A 23,372-nucleotide genomic window follows, 5' to 3' on the forward strand; every position below is an offset into this window, starting at 1 on the left:
CTTTGAGTTAGTTTGTTCAGTAAAAATTCAGACAGAGCATCATTACTTTGTTTATGTATTCTACATATAGGCCAAAGAAGCATGACTGTTGAGTAAGGAGAGAATGTTTACAATATCATCTTTTTTGGGGAAACCTTCTTCCTTTATTCCTGCGCATTTTAAAGATCAAATATTTTAGGACTTCCCTGGCGGCCCAGTGGTTAGGACTCTGCGCTTCCACTGCAGGGGGCGCGGGTTTGAGCCCTTGTGGGGGAACTAAGATCCTGTATGCTGTGCAGCACGGCACCCCACCCCCACCAAAAAAAAAAATCAAACATTTTTTGCTATTTGCTTGTTAAAGCTATATATGGATTTATATTTTCTAAGTTGATAAACATCTTAACACTATGCCAGTGACTTGGGTGGCATTTCAGTTTTTCTGTCGAAACTGATGATTTTTATTGACTGGGCTGGGCACATTAAGTCAATTTTTATTATATTGTTTTTTGTTAAAATGTCAACATTTGCCATTTCAGATTGCTTAATGTAGTTCATGGTAGAATTCATTTCTTTATAAAAACTTAATAAAGAACTGGTGTTGGCTTTTTAAGTCGTGTTATAGTATAATATTGTCTTAATCTAGTCTAGAGTTAGTAGAATTTCAGGATCGGAAGGCATTAAACCCTAACAACCACCATGTGATATATTAGCCCCTTCTAATGCTTCCGTGCTAAGCGCCTGTCTAGGCTGTGCCTTAATATCTCCAGTCACCGGGAAACTCCATGAGTCCCAAGGCCACTTATCGGGCAGCTGTGCTGTTAGGAAGTGCTTTTGTGTCACTTCTACATCTTGACACAGTATGGAACAAACAATCAGTCCTTGATGCGACAGCACTTCACCTAAATGAAGGTAGCTGCCCTGTTTTGTCTTTTTCTCTTCTGCAGCCTGACACGTAGCCTTTGCTTATACCATGTGATTTGTGTCCTTTTACCATTCTTGTTGGCTTTTCTGAATGTGATCCAGTTAGTCTCTCTCCTTCTCAAAGTGTAATACCTAGAGCTGAATGACGTGTTTGAGGGATGGTTTTAACCAGTGTGGAGTACAGTACTGTTATCTTCATTTTTCTGGAAGTTATATTCTCTGAGGTTGTGTTGGACAGAGCTTTGTGTTGCAAACCACTGGCAGGTTGTAACCCATTGGTGTGTTATAAAATCATTTTAGTGGGTCTCGATCCACATTAAAAAAATATGAAATAGGATAGAATTGAATAAAAAGTATCAGTGCATCTCATGTAGTAGAGCTAAGTATTACAGAAAAATGTTTCAATTTGTATATATAGACACATAGACACTCGTGTATACACACGTACCCATATATGTACGTATATACTCAGCGCATGTGTGTGTAGTGAGTGGTGGTATAAAGTGGTGATATATAAGTTTCTTACTGGTCTAGACTAGAGGCTTCCCCTCCTTGCTTTTCTCTGATGGCTCCTTCTGTTCTCTTCTGGCTCTGCCACCACTTAGATCCTCCAGCTGATATTCTTCTCTTTGTTCCCCTGTGGGTCCTGCTGTGCAACATGAGGGGCATCCTGGGCTCCATTAGATTTGACTTGGGACCTGGGAAAATCATTTTACTGCTCTGATTCAATCTCTGCACGATGGGACCCCCTCTGATAATTTTTGTCTGTGGAATAAAGAAGGCATAGTAATGAGGTGAGGGGGTCAATTGAAGATTTTTGTTTGTTTGCTTTAAATTCTGAAAATTATTACCCAAGCAAAATTAAGTCTTTAATGAATACAGTGTTTGAGATAGACTTTCCTTCTCCATATATCTGGTTTTGCAATTTGTGCTTTTGAATACTCCTAACAGTAATTACATACTCTGTGCCAGGCCCTGTTCTAAGCACTTTATATGTATCAAGTCAGTGGATCCTCATAACAGCTCCATGGAGTGTGATTATCATCCCCATTTTACAGATGAGGAAACCAAGGAAGAGACCGATTATTTAACCTGCATGAGGCTTTAAAATTCATAGTGTATAACAATTGTATCTCAAATGGCAATCTAAGAAAAAAATCCTCTAAAACCACCTACACCTAAAATCCGGGGATGGCACATCTGTCCCATTATCTTGTAGTTCCAGATATGCTCATATAGCAGATGCTAAGTTTTTTCATAATCACTTAAAGAGAAGAATTTGAGAATTTAAAAAACTTCTTTCATCTTTGGAAAGCACCTCTCACCAACAGGAAAGGGAATCCTTTAATGACGCTTCAGAATCTATTAACTCTCCCTCTTCCCTCCGCTCTCCCATTCTCTCTCCCCTTCTCCATTTTTACCTCCACCTTGTTGTCTGTTTCCACTGCAGTTCACTCTTCTACTTTTTCTTGTTTTTTTTTCTTCTCTCTGTCCTCCCCTGTCCCCTACCAGTTTTCCATTTATTCTTTTCTGTACCCTGCCTTTGCACTGTTCATGTTCACTCAAATTTATTTATTTATTTAAATTTTTATTTTATACTGGAGTATAGTTGATTAACAATGTTGTGTTAGTTTCAGTTGTACAGCAGAGTGATTCAGTTATACATATACATGTATGTATTCTTTTTCAAATTCTTTTCCCATTTGGATTATTACAGAATATTGAGCAGAGTTCCCTGTGCTATACAGTAGGTTCTTGTTGGTTATCTATTTTAAATATAGAAGTGTTCAAATTTATTTTTTATAAGAAGTAATATACTGAACACCTAGTAAGTGTGAGGCACTGTGGAGATACAAACAAATAAAACATATATCATGAAAATCAGTAAGAGAAAGATCAGAGCTCTGCTAGTTCATTCCCTTGAGAACGTGAGCCACTGGAGCATGCCAAGATAAATACTCTCCAGTCCTTTCCTGTAAGGAGCAGGAATTGAGATTGGGATTTAGCATATAGGTTATAAATGGTATAAAATATAAAGCAGAGTTCAGAGAATAGGGAATACATCCATTTAGGTCATGTTTGGGGTCAAGGAATGAAAATGGTGGCCTAAAACTGTTACAGGAATATTTTTATTGAACAAATTATTTGATATAAAAATTGCTTTTTCTAAAATTATGTTGTACATTAATTGTAAAAAATAGTACGTAAGTTGGCCTTGTCCCTGGGGATTTCTATAATATTTTTTAATGTAAGAATCACCAGCATTCCCACAGTTGGAATAGGAATCCGTCCAGGACATTTATGTAATTTGTTTCAACTTTGATATGACCTTGGGGTACACTTGTCCTCTCCAGCTCCACTTGCTCACCTGTACTATATATGCAGTAGTTTTCAGGTGCCTCCTGTGTGCCACCAGGTAGGCTGCTGAGCACTAAGGGATCCAAGGTTTAATGTACTCTAGTTTATTATAGAGCTTTTGTTTTAGCAGAGCATCTGTCTCCTTGGTTTTGCCCTATTTAAGGACACTTGCAGGTACTTATTTTTCCTTCCTCTCTCTTGATCAGATCCAATTAATTCTTAGAGCCCGCATTCCAGTGAACCTTCCTTGACTACCTGCTGAAAGTGGTTTCTCTGCTCTCTCAACTCCTATTGTGCTTATTTTCTTTAACCACTAATTTGGCAATTAATCATGTTAATTGCTTCGTGACTTGTATCTATTGTTGCCTTGAATTGTTATTTAAATTGTGCCTTGTTTGACTTTCACAGGTTTGATTTTTGTCTTCTGATTACAGTTCAAGGTTCTTGAGAATAGAGACTCCTTTCTGTAACTCTTATAGCAGTGATCTTTTTTGATTATGTACCTCAAATAATTTGATTATGAACCCCTAATACATGCATATTTATTTAATTATAAAACATACTAGTATATTATAAAACATATATGACATATATTAAAAAGAATGATATACACACTATTACTGTATATAAAGTAGATAATCAACAAGGACCTACTGTATAGCACAGGCAACTCTACTCAGTATTCTGTAATAACCTATATGGGAAAGAATCTGAAAAAAGATATATATATATGTATAACTGAATCACTTTGCTGTACACCTGAAACTAGCACAACATTGTTAATCAACTATACTCCAATATAAAATAAAAATTTAAAAAATGATATAAAATGAAATAAGCACTACTGTAAACATAATTTACATAATTTTAATATGGTATTTTCACTTGTCATACCTGAAAAAGTAATCTTTTTAAACTCAGGGCATGTGAACAACTACATGGGAACTGAAAGAGAGTGCCAGGGTCAATCTGTATATTATATATTGGTAAGGATTAATTTCTCTCTCTCTGTCCATATATATATACACACACACATACATATACATATATATGCATACACACATATACATATATATGCATACACACACACACACACACACACACACACTCTTTTCCTCTAAGTTTTTCTTCCTGCATCCTAGTGCATTGTCTTACATACTCACTTGAAGACAGACTATGGACCATTGACCTGTTAGGTGTAACACTTTATATAGTCATCTTAGTAATAATGTTCAACAAATACTTATAAATTGATTTGGAGTAAAGAAATGTGTATCCTCAATCACAAATTTTTGGAAATGTTTCCATAAGAGTTAAGAAAAATTCAATTAAAAAAGAGATGAAGATCATGAAAACAGCTGTTTCAAAATGATTTAGTATTATGGGAAAGGAAAATGTTAACTTGCATAAGCACTTTTTCATGTTTATTGACCATTTGGATCTCCTTTTTTTTTTTTTTTTTTTTTGGTGGTATGCGGGCCTCTCACTGTTGTGGCCTCTCCCGTTGCGGAGCACAGGCTCCAGACGCGCAGACTCAGCGGCCATGGCTCATGGGCCTAGCCGCTCCACGGCATGTGGGATCTTCCTGGACCAGGGCACGAACCCGTGTCCCCTGCATCGGCAGGCGGACTCTCAACCACTGCGCCACCAGGATCTCCTTTTATGAAGTGCTCCTTTGAGTCTGCTAACTTAGTTATCTTTTTCTTATTAACACTACAGGAGTTCTTTATATGGTCTGGATATGAGCCCTTAATCAATTTTATATGTTTCAGATATCATCTCTCACTCTGTGGCTTGTCTTTCACTCCCTTAATGGTGTTTTTTGATGAACAGGAGATCTAATATTAAGGTGATCCTATTTACCCATCTTTTCCCCTATAGTTAGTGCTTTTGGGGAATTTTTGTTCACCCCAAGTTCTTGAAGATATTCTTACATTATCTCTCTCCATCCCAAATTATCTTCTAAAAATATTTTTCTTCACTGTTTACATTCAGAGCGTCAATCCACTTAGACTTGATTTTTGTGGAATATTACAAGGATAGGGATCAGGTTTCATATTTTTCACTGTAAGTATATCCAGTTGACCCAGCACCATTTATTGAAAACAGTTTCCTTTCCTTACTTCTGTGTAAAGATGCCTTTGTCATAAATCAACTGTCCAGATATGTGAGGATCTTTCTCTGGACTCTCTATTCTGTTCCACTGTTCTATTTGTCTCTCTTTGTACCAATGTCATTATTTTAATGATTTATAGTAATTTTTGATATCCAATAGAGCAAGTTCTCCTACTGAGTTTTTTTCCTTATTGTGGTAAAATATAACATAAAATTTACTATTTATCCATTTCTAAGTTTACAGTTCAGTGGCATTAAGTATATTCAGATTGTTGTGCAGTCATTATCACCATCCATCTCTAGAACTCTTTCATCTTGCAAAACAAACTCTGTACCCAGTAAACACTATTTCTCCTTTCCCCTCTGCCCCTGGCACCCATCATTCTATTTTCTGTCTTTTTGAATTTGACTACTCTAGGTACCTCATATAAATGGAATCATACAGTATTTGTCCTTTTGTGACTGGCTTATTTCACTTAGTGTAATATCTTCAAGGTTTATCCATGTTGTAGCATATGTCAAAATTTCCTTCCTTTTTATTGATTGATTGATTTTGGCTGCATCAGGTCTTAGTTGTGGCACGCGGGATCTTTCGTTGCGGTGGGCAGGCTCTTTGTTGTGGCGCACAGGCTTCTCTCTAGTTGTGGTGTGTGGGATTCAGAGCATGTGGGCTCAGTAGTTGTGGCACGCAGACTCTCTAGTTGTGGCACGAGGGCTCAGTTGCCCCGTGGCATGTGAGATCTTAGTTCCCTGACCAGGGTTTGAAACCCTCTGCATTGGAAGGCAGATTCTTAACCACTAGACCACCAGGGAAGTACCAAAATTTCCTTTCTTTTAAGGCTATTGAATAACATTCCATTATATGTATATACTACATTTTGTTTATCCATTCATCAGTCAGTGGATACTTGGGTTGCTTCCACCTTTTGGTTATTGTAAATAATTCTCTCAATTTTTCTTCTTCAAGAGAATCTGGTCTATTCTTGGTTCTTAACATTCCATTTAGAATATGCCTTTCAGGTTTCAGATCAACCTAAGGAGAACTATCATCTTGTCATTATGTTTCTTTTAATCTGTTAACACGATATCTGTGTTCATTTTTTGTTTATTTTCTTCTTAATAATAGCTTTCTAAATAGTGTTCTTGTGCATCTTTTGTGACATTTGTTTCTATGTATTTGATTGATGTTATTTTCTTTTTTTTTTTTTTTTTTTTTTTTTTTTTTTTTTTTTTTTTTTTGCTGTACGCGGGCCTCTCACCGCTGTGGCCTCTCCCGTTGCGGAGCACAGGCTCCGGACACACAGGCTCCGCGGCCATGGCTCGCGGGCCCGGCCGCTCCGCGGCATGTGGGATCTTCCGGGATCGGGGCACGAACCCGTGTCCCCTGCATCGGCAGGCGGACTCCCAACCACTGCGCCACCAGGGAAGCCCTGATGTTATTTTCGATGGCATCTTTCTAAAAGTATTTATTTTTTAACTGATTGTTGATGGTATATAGATGTACATATACAGTATACAGTTGATTTTTGTTGTATGTTCTTTGTCTAGCAACTTTACTAAACTCACATTATTTCCAATGATGCAGATGAAGATTTTAAAAGCTTTCTACATGCAGTCATATTATCTGCAAATAAGTATAGTTTTATTTCTTCCTTTCCAATATTTATACCCTTATTTCCCCATGCTACATACTGTGTACTAGCCAGGATCTCCAGTACAATGTTAAGTAAAAGTAGTAAGAAGGGATATCCTTGTCTCATTCTCTATCTCAAAGGGAAAAATTTAACGTTTTGTTACTAAGTATGATGTTGCTGTAGGTTTTTGGTAGATGGCCTTTATCATATTAAGGAAGTTTCTTTTTTTAAAAATTTATTTATTTTATTTATTTTTATTTTTGTCTGCATTGGGTCTTCGTTGCTGCACGTGGGCTTTCTTTAGTTGCAGCGAGCAGGAGCTACTCTTCATTGCGGTGCACAGGCTCCTCATTGCAGTGGCTTCTTTTGCTGCAGAGCATGGGCTCTAGGCACGCGGGCTTCAGTAATTGTGGCACACAGGCTCAGTAGTTGTGGCTCTTAGGCTCTAGAGCGTAGGCTCAATAGTTGTGGCGCACGGGCTTAGTTGCTCCACAGCATGTGGGATCTTCCCGGGCCAGGGCTTGAACCTGTGTCCCCTGCATTGGCAGGTGTATTCTTAACCACTGTGCCACCAGGGAAGCCCCAGAAGTTTCTTTTTTTGGTCCTTGTTTTCAAAGAGTTTTAAAAATCATAAATGGATATTTAGTTTTATCAAACACTTATCCTTCACTTATTGAGATAATCCTCTTAATTTTCTTTTTTATTCTGTTAGCAGAGTGAATTAAATGCACATATTAGAAAAGAAGAAAGGTTGGACAGTAATGAGCTAAGCATCTATCTCAGAAAGTTAAAGGATTCCCCCCTCCTAGTTAACTGCTAAAAATAGTATTTGAGCCCATCATTCCTACTGAAATCATATTGCAATTTAAACCACATTTTTGCTATAAGAACACCTACTAAGATTTAAAAATACTCCCTACTCTAAAGTAGAGTTGAAATCTCTCATTTATAAATGGAGATATAGCATGGAAACTGAGAATAACAGTTGATGCCACATGAACTGGCAAACACATATTTTTGAATATTTTAATTTTATAATTTTTAAAACATTCTGGGCTGACTCACTTTTTCTGGTAATGGCATTTTGGATTCCTATGCTAAGAATTAAATCTATCACTTTCTAGTAGGGCCCAGAAATAGATTTTAGGCTTTAGAGATGTAGAGGACGTATTTGGTATATCAGGAACATCATATGTCATCAAGTAGGTAGTTCCATTCTCCGGGATAATGATCTAAAACAGCGGTCCCCAACCTTTTTGGCACCAGGGACCAGATTCATGGAAGACAGTTTTTCCACTGACGGGGGAGGGGGGATGGTTCAGGTGGTAATGCAAGCTATGGGGAGCAGCAAATAAAGCTTCTCTCGCTCACCCACTGCTCACCTCCTGCTGTGAGGCCAGTACTGGTCCACAGCCTGGGGGTTGGGAACCCCTGATCTAAAAAAACATCTACTTCAGTGTGATTTTCCTGCCTTCTTTTACCAGTTTTAATTCATGAGTCTTCTTGTAGAAAGGGCTAAGACTTGACCTAGTGGGTTTTGATATAGTCAACTTAGATGGACCATAATTCCCTTCCAAGACAGGGTGAAAGATTCTGTGAATCAGAGGTTCAGATGCCTTCACAGATAAAATGCCCATTTTATAGATTATTTAGATAGCTGTTAAGATATCCTACTTCCGTCTTCTAGCTTCTTTACTGCTGAGTTTCAGTCTAGAAACCGTGATAATTTTGAAACTGATTTAGTCTGAGTGGAATTATTGATGTTAGATTTAGTTCAGAGAAAATAAATTAATTCTGTAAAATGGAAATATGCTGAATATCAACTAACAATAATTCACTCTAATTTATAACTTAATAGTTATTTAAAATGCAGTTATTGGTCTTTGAGCCTGTTTTTTCTTTATACTCACCTGTTATTTTAGGTTGCCAAAGCTGAAGACTTCCTTCTTAGCTGCTGTTAAATATTGTTGGTTAAGCACAAACGTCATTATCAAGAAAACAGGAAGCTCTGTAGGAGAACATGCCAAATGGTGAATTAATAGTCAGGGTAAAGGAAACTGACGTAGACTCAGGGAAGGAACCCTAGACTCATCTACTTTGTTCTTTTTAGGTGGCTTGAAGAATAGAAATGGTTTGTCATTATTTTTTCCAGAAAGTATGTCAAATAATAGCTTTAGCATTAAACTAGAAAGCATATATTTTGCATTGTCTTAAAAAATGCTGATGTCTTAAATGTTGTAGAATATCTTCATATAACTTTGTTAATCAAGATTAATTCTTGGTTGTCACTCACATATAAAGTGTTGTGAAATTGCCTACCTTTTCCTCTTTAGAGTGAAACTCTACTAATTTGAGTTCGATCTCAGTAATTAGGAACAAGTAATAATTTAAAGAGGATTCAAATCCAAATTTATGTTTCACTATTTATTTAAAGAGTTTGCTGAATAAATCAAGTGTTAACACTGTAGCGCCTATTTAATCAAGTTATAAGGGCCTTGTTCCCTCTTTTGCATCATTGATTTACGTGTATACAGTTCTTATTACTGAGAAATCATTTTCTTTTCATTAAAGCACATGTGGTTGAACACTTTTTGGCAACTTATTGTCAGCTTTTACTTTCCATTATTATAAGTACTTAATAAAAACACATTTGTTGAAAAGAGTTATAATTCACATTTTCCAGTAAGTCTGATGGTTTCCCCTTTAATTATTGAGAGATGATTTAGTTTGGTGATTAAGAAAATGGGCCCTGGAGCTGGACATCCTGGGCTTGGATCCCAGCTCTGTCACTTACTAGCAAGTTGCATGTTTTCTGTATGCCTCAGTTTCCTCATCTGTAAAATGGAGATGATAATAACATCTATTTCTGAAGGTTGCCGTGGGCTTAAATAGTTTAATCTAATTAAAGATCTTAGAACAGTGCTCGCCACATAGTAAATGCCCAACAAATGTTAGCTGTTGTTGTTATTATTATTTATTGTGAAAATAGAGTAATTTTAGGTAATGACTTTAAGTTTAAATTCTGAGTTACATGTACAACTCTTCAAAGGGAGGACCTTCCACAATTAGTGACACTTTTAGCTTTCTCAGAGGTGAGGATGAGAGCGCCTTCCCAATTCCAGTTAAATCATCAGTTTTTGTCAGGAAAAGAGCACTAGACCGGGAATCAAGTCTTATGCAAACCTTTCATTCAGCAAACCTTTATCTCCATACATAGTCGGTGGAGTAGCCACGTTCTGGACACCAGTGCTGCTGGAGTCTAGAGATTTAAAGATGATTTAAAGATGCTTAGGCTTGTGCTTCCCTGGGGGCGCAGTGGATAAAAATCTTCCTGCCAGTGCAGGGGACACAGGTTTGATCCCTCGTCCGGGAAGATCCCACGTGCCATGGAGCCACTAAGCCCATGCACCACAACTACTGAGCCTGCGCTCTAGAGCCTGTGAGCTGCAACTACTGAAGCCCACGCGCCTGTTCTCCGCAACAAGAGAAGCCACTGAAATGAGAAGCCCGTGCACTGCAATGAAGATTATTAGCCCCCGCTCGCCACAACTAGAGAAAGCCTGCGCGCAGCAATGAAGACCCGATGCAGCCAAAAATAAATAAATAAAAATTAAAAAAAAAAGAAAAAAAGGAAAGATGCTTAGGCCCAGGAGACTAAGATATGGCCAGAAGTGGAAGTGGTTTCTAATCTGTTGTCATCTGTAAAATGACAGTTTTTGAGTTTAGCTGTTGATTACAATCATACAGTAAAATTTCATCAGTGCTGGCTGCTTAGCACTGTGCTAGATGCTGTACTAAGACATTTTTAAAACTGTAAAGCAGTTCTTGGCACCAAGAATCTTAGATCTGGTAGGAAAAACAAACCACAATTAGAAAATAGATCAATAATAATATTGAGAGTTGTGATTAGATGTAAAATAAGAGATCATAGGAATAAGAGTATAAGAAGGTTATTATGCTTAGCATTTCAACGTGCCAATGGTTAGCTGCAATTTCTGTAATAAAGAACCAGAGTAAACTGCCTGATTTGTTGTTAACCTGAATCCCCACTTGAGAATTCCCACTTGCATAATCTTTTTAAAAGGGAACTCGACCCACTTTGTTCTCCCACACGTTAAACTTTAAAATCTTGAGTCCCCAGTATATTGAGATAATTAGAATTTAGTGAAAGATATATTTTTAGAGCATAGTTCATCCAAAAATCCTTTTTATGTTATAATGCCAAGATATGTGTTTTGTTCTTGTCCCTGCTGTATTCCCAGCGCCCAGCACACTGCCTGACCTATAGTAAGCACTCAAGAAGTATAGTTGAGAGGGAATTCCCTGGCGGTCTAGTGGTTAGGACTCTGTGCTTTCATTGCTGAGGGCGTGGGTTCAATCCCTGATCAGGGAACTAAGATCCCACAAGCCTCTGCTTGGTGTGGCAAAAAAATAAAATTAAAAAAAAAAAAATAAACAAACAAAAAATACAGTTGAGAGACAAATTTGAAATTACATTTAAATTGTCTGCAATTTCTAAGTCATTTAAAAATTATTTTACTATTAAAAGATACTCAGTTTGGAATATTGGTTTTTTAAACCTTAGATCTAACTGTGTGTTAGGACAAGTTGCCATTATACAAATATAATTTTAATGAAGTTGATAGCTTTTTATTTACTAGCATTTTCATACTTGTGTAAGGAAATGCCTTTCTAGGAGAATGAACTTTCCCACTGTATTAGTTCTCTGTAACTGCATTTGACTGCAGCTTCATGGGAGGCCTTACACCAGAACTGCCCTGCCAAGCCATTCCTAAACCCTGCCACATAAGAAACTGTGAGAGATAATAAATATTAGAAATGTGAAATTTTGTGATATCACAATATAAAGACTTTCATATACTTTACCTGAAGACTCTTTATAGGTAGATCATCCTGCCTTCTTTCTTTTTGAAAAGGAGTGAAGCACTTTAGAAGAAAAAGGTAAATCAAGCCATCATAGCCAAGTTTCCTGAGACAAATATAACAAGAACGTATTTGGCTTTAAAATATTTATATAATTGTAGAATAGTTCATGTTCATTATTAATCAAAACAATGCAGAAAGGTAGTTGAAGAACATTCTAAAAATCACCCCAAATCCTGCTACATTTTGGTGACGGTCCTTTTGAAATCTGTTATGTACATAGACATACACACACATGGATCTATCTTTTCTGTACATGGAGCCATACTATCCATATGTGGTTTTCAGTATTTTTTAACCCATGCCCTTTTTTGATTAACAGAAAAACACTCTTTGAGTGTGATTTGAAATTTCATGGTATATTAAGTAGCATGATCAAAACCACTTTTATTTTTTTATGTTTTTTAAATAAATTTGTTTATTTTATTTATTTACTTTTAGCTGCATTGGGTCTTCGTTGCTGCTCATGGGCTTTCTCTACTTGCGGTGAGCGGGGGCTACTTTGCTCTGCGGTGCGCGGGCTTCTCATTGTGGTGGCTTCTCTTGTCACGGAGCACGGGCTCTAGGCTCTTGGGCTTCAGTAGTTGTGGCACACGGGGTCAGTAGTTGTGGCTCACAGGCTCTAGAGCACAGGCTCAGTAGTTGTGACACACGGGCTTTGTTGCTCCGCGGCATGTGGGATCTTCCCAGACCAGGGCTCGAACCCGTGTCTCCTACATTGGCAGGTGGATTCTTAACCACTGTGCCACCAGGGAAGTCCATCCAAAACCAGTTTTAGACAGAGGTAATTTAAAAAGGGGAAACATTTTAGTTTAATCTTAAAAGAACCTTTAGGTAACATGACATTGGTTTGTTTCCCGTAAAGCTATTTATCCTAAGTAATATGAAAGACAGAGCATAACAAGATATTTTAAATAATTTTCTCAGTATTTAATTGGAGGAGAAGCTGACTACTTTTTAGGAGAGAGAGACCAGCTTAGCCTTTCTTGCCTTTGTTCCCTTGAACAGTTCAGTTCTTGGCCCCAAATTTGTGTATACCTCTCAGCAAAACAGATCTACAGTTCACTGGAGGTTAGTGACATAACCTGTTTATACTCCTGTTTGAGGAGTATTACCCCTGACACCATCCCCACTTCAAGTAAGTGATCTTTCCAACAACAGGACTCTTCTAAGGTGAATTTTTCTTCTATCTTTTCTTCTTTTTCGTGCTGTGTTAGTGGCCTGTATAGATTGGCTGGCCCACCCATGTATCTGCCTCTGTGTCCATGTGAGATTTGGCTGTCATCTCACACTACCAGCTCTTGACTTCCCTTCTCCCTGAACGTGAGCTTCTCTGCTAGTTGTCCCTGTTGAATAAATCTTCTTGTCTCCCTTGCCACTGCTGTTTCCCTCATCCAGGTACCTAGCGTCATTCTTGGCCTGAAATGGACTCATTTCTGGTCTCCTCGTTTCCGTTTTGCCTCTTTACAGTTCCGTTTTCCATACAGTATACTGGATAATCTTTTAAAAGCTTAGAATCAGATAATATTACTCTTCCTAAAACCTTTCTTTGTGCTTAGAGTAAAACCTGAGTCAACTGCCACCACTTCCAAGGCTCTGCGTGGTCTGTCCCTTGCTTAATCTCTTGTCCTAATCTTTTGCTGTTTTCTCTCTCAGTCACTCTGCTCTAGCCGCATTGCCCAGACTTAGCAAGATTCCTTCCCCCAGAAATATCAAACTTGTTCCTGCCTTCACGCCTTTGCACCAGCTGTTTCCTCTAGCTGGAACGCTCTTCCCCAGAGCTTTCATGGTTGACCCCTTCGCGTTATTCAGGTTTCGGATTTCACCTCCTCCAGGGGTCTTCCCCAGTCTTCCAATGTAATGTGGCTCCTGTTTTATTGCAGCTCGCTGTTTTATTTTCTTCATCACATTTAGCAATCTTAAACCATCTTTGTGTGTTTGTCTCTTTTTTTTTTTAAAATAATTTCTCCATCCCTTGCTAGATCTCCGTCCCTCGCTAGAATTTAATTATCGTGAGACTGTAGCTCTTGTCTGTCTTGTCCACCCTGTATTCCTAACTCATAGAACAATGTTCAGTAAATCTTATCTAAGTGAAAAGAATCAGTGAGTGAATCACGCAGGTGGAGAAATGTATTTTTTTACACCCTGAGGTGGCTGGAACCAGCCCTTCAAGTAGGAAGGGAGGAAGGTGAAGAAGCAGAGTACAGAAACACTCTCCTGGCTGTGGTTAAGGCATAAAGTGAACAATATGAAGTGTGGCCCCACCGTGAATGGAAGAATTTAGAAACTTAATTCACATTGAGAAAGGATGAGTGATTCAAACAAACCAGAATCAGATTAATCCTGAGGATTTCCTGTACTATTAATAACTTCAGTCATTAAGAGGTGTAGGTAATTTGATGATCTTCAAGACCCCAAAAGACACTTGATTGAATATTTTAAAAAAAATCATTTAAAAACATTGCTGGTTGAATATAAGAGAAAAAATTCTTAGTGTTGCTTATAGGGTCATTTCTGTCCCTTTGTATTTTATAATGCGAAAATTTATGTGTTTTCCATAAGTGTTTTCAAAGAACTACTGTGTTGTGGGCTAGAAAAGATTATATTATAAGAGAAATATTTTAGTACCTTTAATAAAATGTGCCCTGAAGAATTTTTTATATTGAAAGGTAAAGGAGACTGTGTTCTTAAAACCTGTAAAAAATTAAAGTAGATTACTCTGCAATGACTACTGCAATTTTGTTTAGTTTATAAACTAATTTTTTTTTTTTTTTTTTTTTTTGTGATACGTGAGCCTCTCACTGTTGTGGCCTCTCCCGTTGCAGAGCACAGGTTCCGGACGCACAGGCTCAGCAGCCATGGCTCACGGGCCCAGCCGCTCCGCGGCATGTGGGATCCTCCCGGACCGGGGCACGAACCCATGTCCCCTGCATGGGCAGGCAGACTCTCAACCACTGTGCCACCAGGGAAGCCCTATAAACTAATATTTTTATTGGCCCCTAAAGATAAAGAGGAATAATCAATCTAGTGATTTATGTTAAATACATTAAAGTTTCTGTCTGCTTCTTTTCTCTTTCACATTCAAATAGTTTTGGGAAAAAGTAATAGTTAATCTGAGGTCTGAGTTAGTTTTTCTTCGAGCCAGCACTTCTCAAATTTAGTTTCAAATGACTGTTGCCTTTCAAAGTGGCCATCTCGGAAAGTTGTACATTTGTTCTAACAATGCTTCCATTCCTTAAACTACTTTTATAGGTTCTTTTTCAGAAATGTTTCATAGGCAGTTTTGGAATTATGAATGAAAATTAGCCTTCTTTACAAATTAAAAACCTTGCTTTTTTTTTGACTAAATGAAGACTTACAACTTCCTTAACTGACTTCATATTAATATTTTATAAATTTATGAAGCCAATACTGCTGTTATGCAGTTGAAGTTATGACTCAGAAGATTATGAGAAATATCTTACAAAGTAAACCTCTGTAAAGAACAAAGAGTATTGTATAACTTTGTGAAGTAATAGATTAAAAAAAAAACAAGCTGTTGAGACCTGGGTGACTAACTCACCCCCCTTTTAGATTTGCATTTTATCTGAAACTGAGTGCAGTGCATTGTGCTCTGCTACAGATGTAAGTTATGGGGTGCCAAATCTAGAGGAAGCGCCTTATTTTCGGGAAAAGAGAGAAAACCATCTGGTACCAGAAAAAGACCACAAGTGGGCTCTTTTTAGTACTAACAGAGTGAAAACTAAGAGTCTATATTTAAAATAGGACCATAAAACTACTCTTCTTTTACAGCTCTTGGCATCAAAGACTACAGACCTGTTTTGGATCATATACCTGTTTTCAAAGTCGAGATACACTTCTCTGAGAGAAGTAGTTGAAGCAGTGTTGGTATTTATTGTTAGAAGGCATATAGGTTTTATTGTGGGATAAATGAATTAGTTGTTTGAGTGCAAGTCTTGCTGTGTCTTGGCCTCCATGACCATTAAGGGCTTTTATTTTGTTCTATAAGCCAGTGTTTTAATCGTTTGTCTTTAAGGATCACTTTTTATTAACTTATTAAATATTGTAAATATGCGGGATTTTAAGAAACTCTTTTCTTCTCTTTCTTTTCTTTAAAGCTGCACATCATTGACTCCTGGACCCAACTGTGACCGATTTAAATTGCACATACCATATGCTGGAGAGACATTAAAATGTAAGTAAATGATGACTCTTTTACTGAAAAATGTAGATTACAGTGCTAGCTATTGGGTTTTGTGCTTTAGTTTTTATTTCTGGCTTTTAGGTGTTATCTCCTAAGATACTGATCAGAAGGATTTACCACTTTTTGAAAATTTGTCTTTCAGTCCTAGTTCTAGTCAAAGTAAGGCATGCAGCTCAATATCAAAAAAACAAACAACTCAATCCCAAAATGGGCAGAAGACCTAAATAGACATTTCTCCAAAGAAGATACACAGATTGCCAACAAACACATGAAAGAATGCTCAACATCATTAATCATTAGAGAAATGCAAATCAAAACTACATTGAGATATCATCTCACACCGGTCAGAATGGCCATCATCAAAAAATCTACAAACAGGGCTTCCCTGGTGGCGCAGTGGTTGAGAGTCCGCCTGCCGATGCAGGGGACACGGATTCATGCCCTGGTCCGGGAAGATCCGACATGCTGCGGAGCGGCTGGGCCCGTGAGCCATGGCCGCTGAGCCTGCGCGCCCAGAGCCTGTGCTCCGCAATGGGAGAGGCCACAACAGTGAGAGGCCCGTGTACCGCTAAAAAAAAAAAAAAAAAAAAAAAAAAAATCTACAAACAATAAATTCTGGAGAGGGTGTGGAGAAAAGGGAACCTTCTTTCACTGTTGGTGGGAATGTAAATTGATGCAGCCACTATGGAGAACAGTATGGAGGTTCCTTAAAAAACTTAAAATAGAACTACCATACAACCCAGCACTCCCACTACTGGGCATATACCCAGAGAAGACCATAATTCAAAAAGAGTCATGTACCACAATGTTCATTGCAGCTCTATTTACAATAGCCAGGAGATGGAAACAGCCTAAGTGTCCATCGACAGATGAATGGATAAAGAAGATGTGGCACATAAATACAATGCAATATTACTCAGCCATAAAAAGAAACGAAACTGAGTTATTTGTAGTGAGGTAGATGGACCTAGAGACTGTCATACAGAGTGAAGTAAGTCAGAAAGAGAAAAACAAATACCGTATGCTAACACATACATATGGAATCTTAAAAAAAAAATGGTGATGAAGAACCTAGGGGCAAGACGGGAATAAAGACGCAGACCTACTAGAGAATGGACTTGAGGATAGGGGGAGGGGGAAGGGTAAGCTGGGACAAAGTGAGAGAGTGGCATGGACATCTATAGACTACCAAATATAAAATAGATAGCTAGTGGGAAGCAGCCGCATAGCACAGGGAGATTAGCTCGGTGCTTTGTGACCACCTAGAGGGGTGGGATAGGGAGGGCGGGAGGGAGACACAAGAGGGAGGAGATATGGGGATATATGTATATGTATAGCTGATTCGCTTTGTTATAAAGCAGAAACTAACACACCATTGTAAAGCAGAAACTAACACATCATTGTAAAGCAATTATACTCCAAAAAAGATGTTAACAAAAAAAAAACAAAAACAAAAACAAAGTAAGGCAGTTGGCAGGGAGTAAGTTGTGGTCAAGTGGGCGTGCACACGTTTTATCTTTTATAGCAAAGATCAGAAATACAAATGGCTACAAGGCCAGACTGGTAACATGCATGAGGGAAGCAGGCTAGGTGTGGCAAATTGGGGCACTCCTACCCAGTTGCGAGGGGTTGCCCTTACTGATTTATTGAGAAAAGGCAGAAATCTCAATTTTTATTTGAATTCTCAGTTTTAGATGTAGGCCACTTCTTCAAAATTACAATGTGGGCCAGCATTATGCAGGCCAAACCGATGTGTGTGTGGGCTGGCTTGAGCTCTTGGACCACTGGTTTGTGACCTCCACGAATAGTATGCAAGACCTACTGTAGGATTTAGTCCACCATCTTCAGCATCTGCCTAGGTTGCATCAGCCCTTCTCTGCCATAATACCAGTACTGAAGCTCTAGCCTTGTCTGGAAATGATGATAGCTTTGGTTGGTTAGTATCAATAATCTAATCAGGAATTTTCTTTCTTGAAACTGTACTAGTGAATGGGGTATGAAAGTCTCTCAATTCTTATACAGAGGAATAAAGAGCAAAGATGTTGAAGGTGGGACAGATGGGTAAGCAGTGTCTTTCAGACCACTGTGGAAAGGCCACATCATAGTATTTGTAGAATCACTTTATATTAATTTACCAAATGCAATGTGAACCAAAAAATTTGTGACATGCTGACTTGCTAACCTTTCACTGTTAGATGATTCTCTGGAAACCATTAAAATACAAAAGAATTTTACCTGTCTGAGGTAGTAGGACAGACTAGATTGCTACTTTTTTGGGGGAAAAATATTTTTGACTAAATTTGAAGAAAATGATCAAAGTAAATCATTCGCATTTACTAAAAATGTAAATAATTCAAACATTTTTTAATACATGAAAACAGTAGTCCTCTGTTCCATTTCTCCCCAACCCTAGTCCTCTTTCTCAAGAGAACCATGTAAAATATTTTTTAAAAATTGTTTCAGTGTTTAGTTCTCCTGGGGATGATCACCACATATCTAAGTAATATGCTTATGCCTCTATTTCTTGGCTTATCAATTTTAGATATTACTATCTTTTGATTTCCTGCTCTGATGCATAAGGTATCAGCCTATTTTCACTGCACCCTTTATCTCTCTCTTCTCCTCTGTAGTGTAATTTTACCACCACTATTGGTTCCTGTGTTGGTTACCCTGTAGCTTCAAATTTTTTCTTTTCTTTTCTTTTAAAGGATCATTTAAAGCATTGTATTGTGTAGTTAAATGAACAGCTCCTAAAAGTTCTTAGTAGGTGCCTGGCACACAGTTATCACCGTTATTACTTAAGCAAAATCTCTGTGCAGTAATCATGACCACTTAGTATGCTTTTATTTAGTTTCCCGTTAACCATAGACAATGTCTTTTGGCTCCCCACGTTATAAGATGAAGATATTAGCCCCTGACCTTCCTTCCATTCCTCTTCCTCACCTCCCAACTTCTGTCTTCTGTTATTTTCCTTTTGCATTGTCAAGGGTGTTAACTTACTGTCTGTTCTAAATCTACAGTTGCCATCTGTGCTTTGTCTACAAATTGCTTGAATGATTACTCTGCAGGCCTGCTCCTGCAGTTATCACTATGGGATTTACCTTTATTATTCTCTTGGATTTGACCTTGTGTAGAATCTGTGTATTGAAAATTCTGTGTTTTTAGAATTATGTCTTGGTAAACAGGTTACCTTGTTATTTTGCTGGACCACAGTCTCAAACAACTTGCTCAGATTCCACTCCTCCCTCCATCCTTTCACCTTTCCTGTAGCTCCTCTGATAACTTTTTATTACCACAGTCATAGTTAGGTATCTTAATTTTTTTTTTTTAATTTATTTATTTATTTATATTTGGCTGCATTGGGTCTTCGTTGCTGTGCTCGAGCTTTCTCTAGTTGTGGCGAGTGGGGGCTACTCTTCGTTGCAGTGTGCGGGCTTCTCATTGCGGTGGCTTCTCTTGTTGCTGAGCACAGGCTCTGGGCGCATGGGCTTCAGTAGTTGTGGCACATGGGCTCAGTAGTTATGGCTTGTAGGCTTTAGAGCGCAGGCTCAGTAGTTGTGGCACACAGGCTTAGTTGCTCCACGGCACATGGGATCTTCCCGGACCAGGGCTCGAACCCGTGTCCCCTGCATTGGCAAGCGGATTCTTTTTTTTTTTTTTTAGATGTTGGGGGTAGGAGTTTATTAATTAATTAATTTATTTATTTTTGCTGTGTTGTGTCTTCGCTTCTGTGCGAGGGCTTTCTCCAGTTGTGGCAAGCAGGGGCCACTCTTCATCGCGGTGCATGGGCCTCTCACTATGGCGGCCTCTCTTGTTGCAGAGCACAGGCTCCAGATGCGCAGGCTCAGTAGTTGTGGCTCACGGGCCTAGTTGCTCCGTGGCATGTGGGATCCCCCCAGACCAGGGCTCGAACCCGTGTCCCCTGCATTAGCAGGCAGATTCTCAACCACTGCGCCACCAGGGAAGCCCGGCAAGCAGATTCTTAACCACTGCACCACCAGGGAAGCCCAGGTATCTTAATTTTTAAGAGCTCTAAGAGCTCTGTTCCTCTTTTGCAACATCTTGTTCTTATTTTATGAATATAGTATCTTAAAAGTTTTCGAAGGATATAGTTTTTTTTCTGTTTTCTGAATTATTTTGATTTTCCCCAGGGATTATATTTTTATCATCTTTTTTTTTTACCTCTGTTATTCTATAGCCTTTCCTCAAATAAAAGATGGGTTTTGGTTGTCCATTTATATTTAAAACATGATAAAACTCTGATTGGGACTTCAGTATAGGCAGGACTTAATTGAGTATGTGGGTTAATGGTGGGCAGGCTGTTAATATGAGCACCCCTATGTGTCATATTTGGAGTTCAGCTGTTCTAGCTCTCCCCCAAATAGTTTATTCTGTTTTTTAAGAAAGTCTTCTGTATTTTTTTCCTGGGGATACATATCTGGCCACCATGCCATTTTTGGGAGATGGGTATATAGATTATTGCCTGAGGAGCTTTTAGTCAGTCTCCCTGTTCTTAGCCCCTTGTCTCATTCTTGCCTCTCCTTACACCGGATGACTACAAGTTTTTATGGCTTTACCAGGACAGATGGCTTCCTCCTCATCAGTAGCCTCTTCCTCTCATTATTGCAGCCAAAGCTTTCTCTGCCCTATCTCTTCAAGTACTACTCTTCCATCTGCATTCTGCCTTCTAGGAATTTGTGGAAATGTTGCTACTGTTTTCCCTTCCTCTTCACTCTCCTGTTGTTTTTGATTTTTATCTTTCTGTTCCTCCACTATCATTTAATGAGAGGGTGGGTCTTAGGAGAGAGAGGAAATAAATGTTTGTGGTCAGTCCACAGTCTTAAGCCAGAAATAATTGACTTCACAAAGATCTTTCTAGCTGTATGAGTTTATGTTAGGAAGCATTTACTAGTATCCTGTATCCTCTCACTACTGTAAGCTTTTATAACATTGGTGATAAGGGTATTGGGACTGGTATTTACCATATCTTGTAGTTATGTCCTATTAAGTTATTGCTTGATATCATCATTATATGCTAGAGACTTAATTTAGCCTGTAGAATGCTCTATAATAATTGAGTAATAAATGAACTTTATATACTGAGATTCTTGCACATTAAGGTGAGTCAGACTCCTAACCTTAAGCAGTGCATAGCCAAATAAAAGGAAAAGACAGTTGATTATGGAAACTGTATTTACAAAAGTTTATTGAATTGGAAAAATAAAAATGTGACATTCTGTTACTTGTATCAGTCTTTTGCCAACAGAAATTCAATCTTTAGAAGTTATTTATTGTACAAGGAATTTGTAATTGGAACATTGCTTTTAACAACTCAGAAAACAGGAAGGACATACAGTACTTTGCAGATTTGGAGCCTGTTTCTATTTTGTCTGTATATATTTTACTCTGCCTTCTCAAAGCAGATTCATGACAATATTATGTAACCAAATTTTATATTTTGAGATATTTTATATACTAGGAAACAGTCCTTCTATAAATTTTGCAGTTAATGATAGTGAGAATAAAAGACAAAGGAGAGGGCACATTTCTACTCATGAATTCATGAATTTATTCCTACAGAATTACCCACATGTAAAATGAAATAATTGAAGTAAAAAAGACCAGAAGATTACAGTACATTAGGAATGACGTTATTGTCTCCTCAGCTCTTTTCAATGTGAAGAGAAAACTGTTGGGCATTGAAAGCATTGCCAATTTGTGTAAGATTCTCATGGAAAATATCAAAGGATATCTGATAAAGAGAAGTCCTTCTAACACAACATTGTAAAGCAACCATACTCCAGTAGAAATTAAAAAAAAAAAAGTCCTTGAATTTCATGATTGTAGAAGAGACAACTGGTACTTACTTAAAGAGGATTGGAAAATCACTGGAATCATCAGTGATCAAATTGATTTAAATAAAACAAATGTTAAGGTCTAGGATGGTGCCACTAAAATGACTGAAAATATGCCCATTACCACAAAATTCAAAGAGGAAGATCAGCGAGATTTTTATAAATGCATATTTGTAAAAATAGTCACGCGCTATAGCACTTAACTCTTGAAGAAATTATTGTTTGTGTTTTTTTTGTGTCCTATTTAAATAGGGCAGGTGTGAAGCTGTTTTGCTCATATTTTATTTCTAACCTGTACCTTATTGCCTGGTATTTAGAGGGGAATTTGTGTTTGTGGAATGAATGGACCATGTTCATTCTTTGGATATGATAATGAAGAGGTTTGATGAGGAAGTGACAGAACTCTGGAATGTTCTCAATTTTACAAGTTTTTTGAGTAACGCTATTATGTAACTATAAAGAGAGATAATTGAAATATTTTAAGTTATATCAAGCAAATCTGTGGCCGAAATCAAATGGTTTCCTAACACTGGTTTCAAATTTGAAATTATCTTTTGTTTAAAATTTCTATTTTTCATACTAACAATTTATTTTAATCAGGGACTGTTTGGTTATAAGAAACCCATTGGAACAAACGTAAACTAAAGAGTTTGTTTGTCTTTATAAGGAATTAAGTGAACTCCATGGTGCCAAAGGGCAGGAAGTATAGCCAGGCCTCATAGGGACTGGAAGGATGGCAGACACAATAGTAGCTGGTCAGCATCTGTGTTCTTGTATGTCTTTGTCTTTCTCCTGAAACATATTTTCTTGTCACCATATTCACTTTATTCTTTTTCCCTCAGATTTCTGTTTCTCCTCATGTAGAGCAGAAATGGCTTCCTGAGCCCCCTAGGACATGGTGACTAAGTTCAAGGCCACGAGAGACAGTCTGTGGTCTTCGAGTGAGAGGGTCTGTTGGCATCTTGGGCTGGGTGTCTACTTGGGATCCAGTCATATAGCCAAGAGCTCTGGTTCATGTATTATCATGGTTACTAGAGGCCAGTTTAACACAAAGTGAGCATGGGCTGGGCAGGTACCCAGAGAGGTATCTATTACAATGTTTCAGGAGTTCTTTCTAAAGAGATTCCACGTGAAACTAGAGGCATTTTCCCTTTGTCTTTAGCAATAGAAGCAGTGCCATTGTTTATCATCTAAGAGGAATGATGAATATTTCAAAGCCATTTGTGACAGAGTCAAGAAGTCATGCCAAAAAATTATCTCCAATGGTTTTGAAGTTGAAAGACTTTCCCAGAGAAAAAGCCTTTTTTTCAGAGGAAAAAGTGAAAAAAAAAAAAGATTATGATTTGAATAATATGTTATGTC

At 37.9% G+C, this 23,372-nt stretch overlaps 1 protein-coding gene across 1 annotated transcript in view; it reads left to right on the top strand.

The window, feature by feature from the left end:
- BABAM2 (BRISC and BRCA1 A complex member 2) overlaps positions 1-23,372 on the top strand; it is a 454,460-nt gene that overhangs the window by 26,502 nt on the left and 404,586 nt on the right. The window contains exon 3 of the mRNA XM_060117521.1: positions 16,070-16,146. Coding sequence (XP_059973504.1) covers positions 16,070-16,146 — 77 coding nt within the window. The remainder of the gene's footprint in view (positions 1-16,069; positions 16,147-23,372) is intronic.

This window comes from Mesoplodon densirostris, chromosome 14, assembly GCF_025265405.1.
Source record: "Mesoplodon densirostris isolate mMesDen1 chromosome 14, mMesDen1 primary haplotype, whole genome shotgun sequence".
NCBI classification, from domain to species: domain Eukaryota; kingdom Metazoa; phylum Chordata; class Mammalia; order Artiodactyla; family Ziphiidae; genus Mesoplodon; species Mesoplodon densirostris.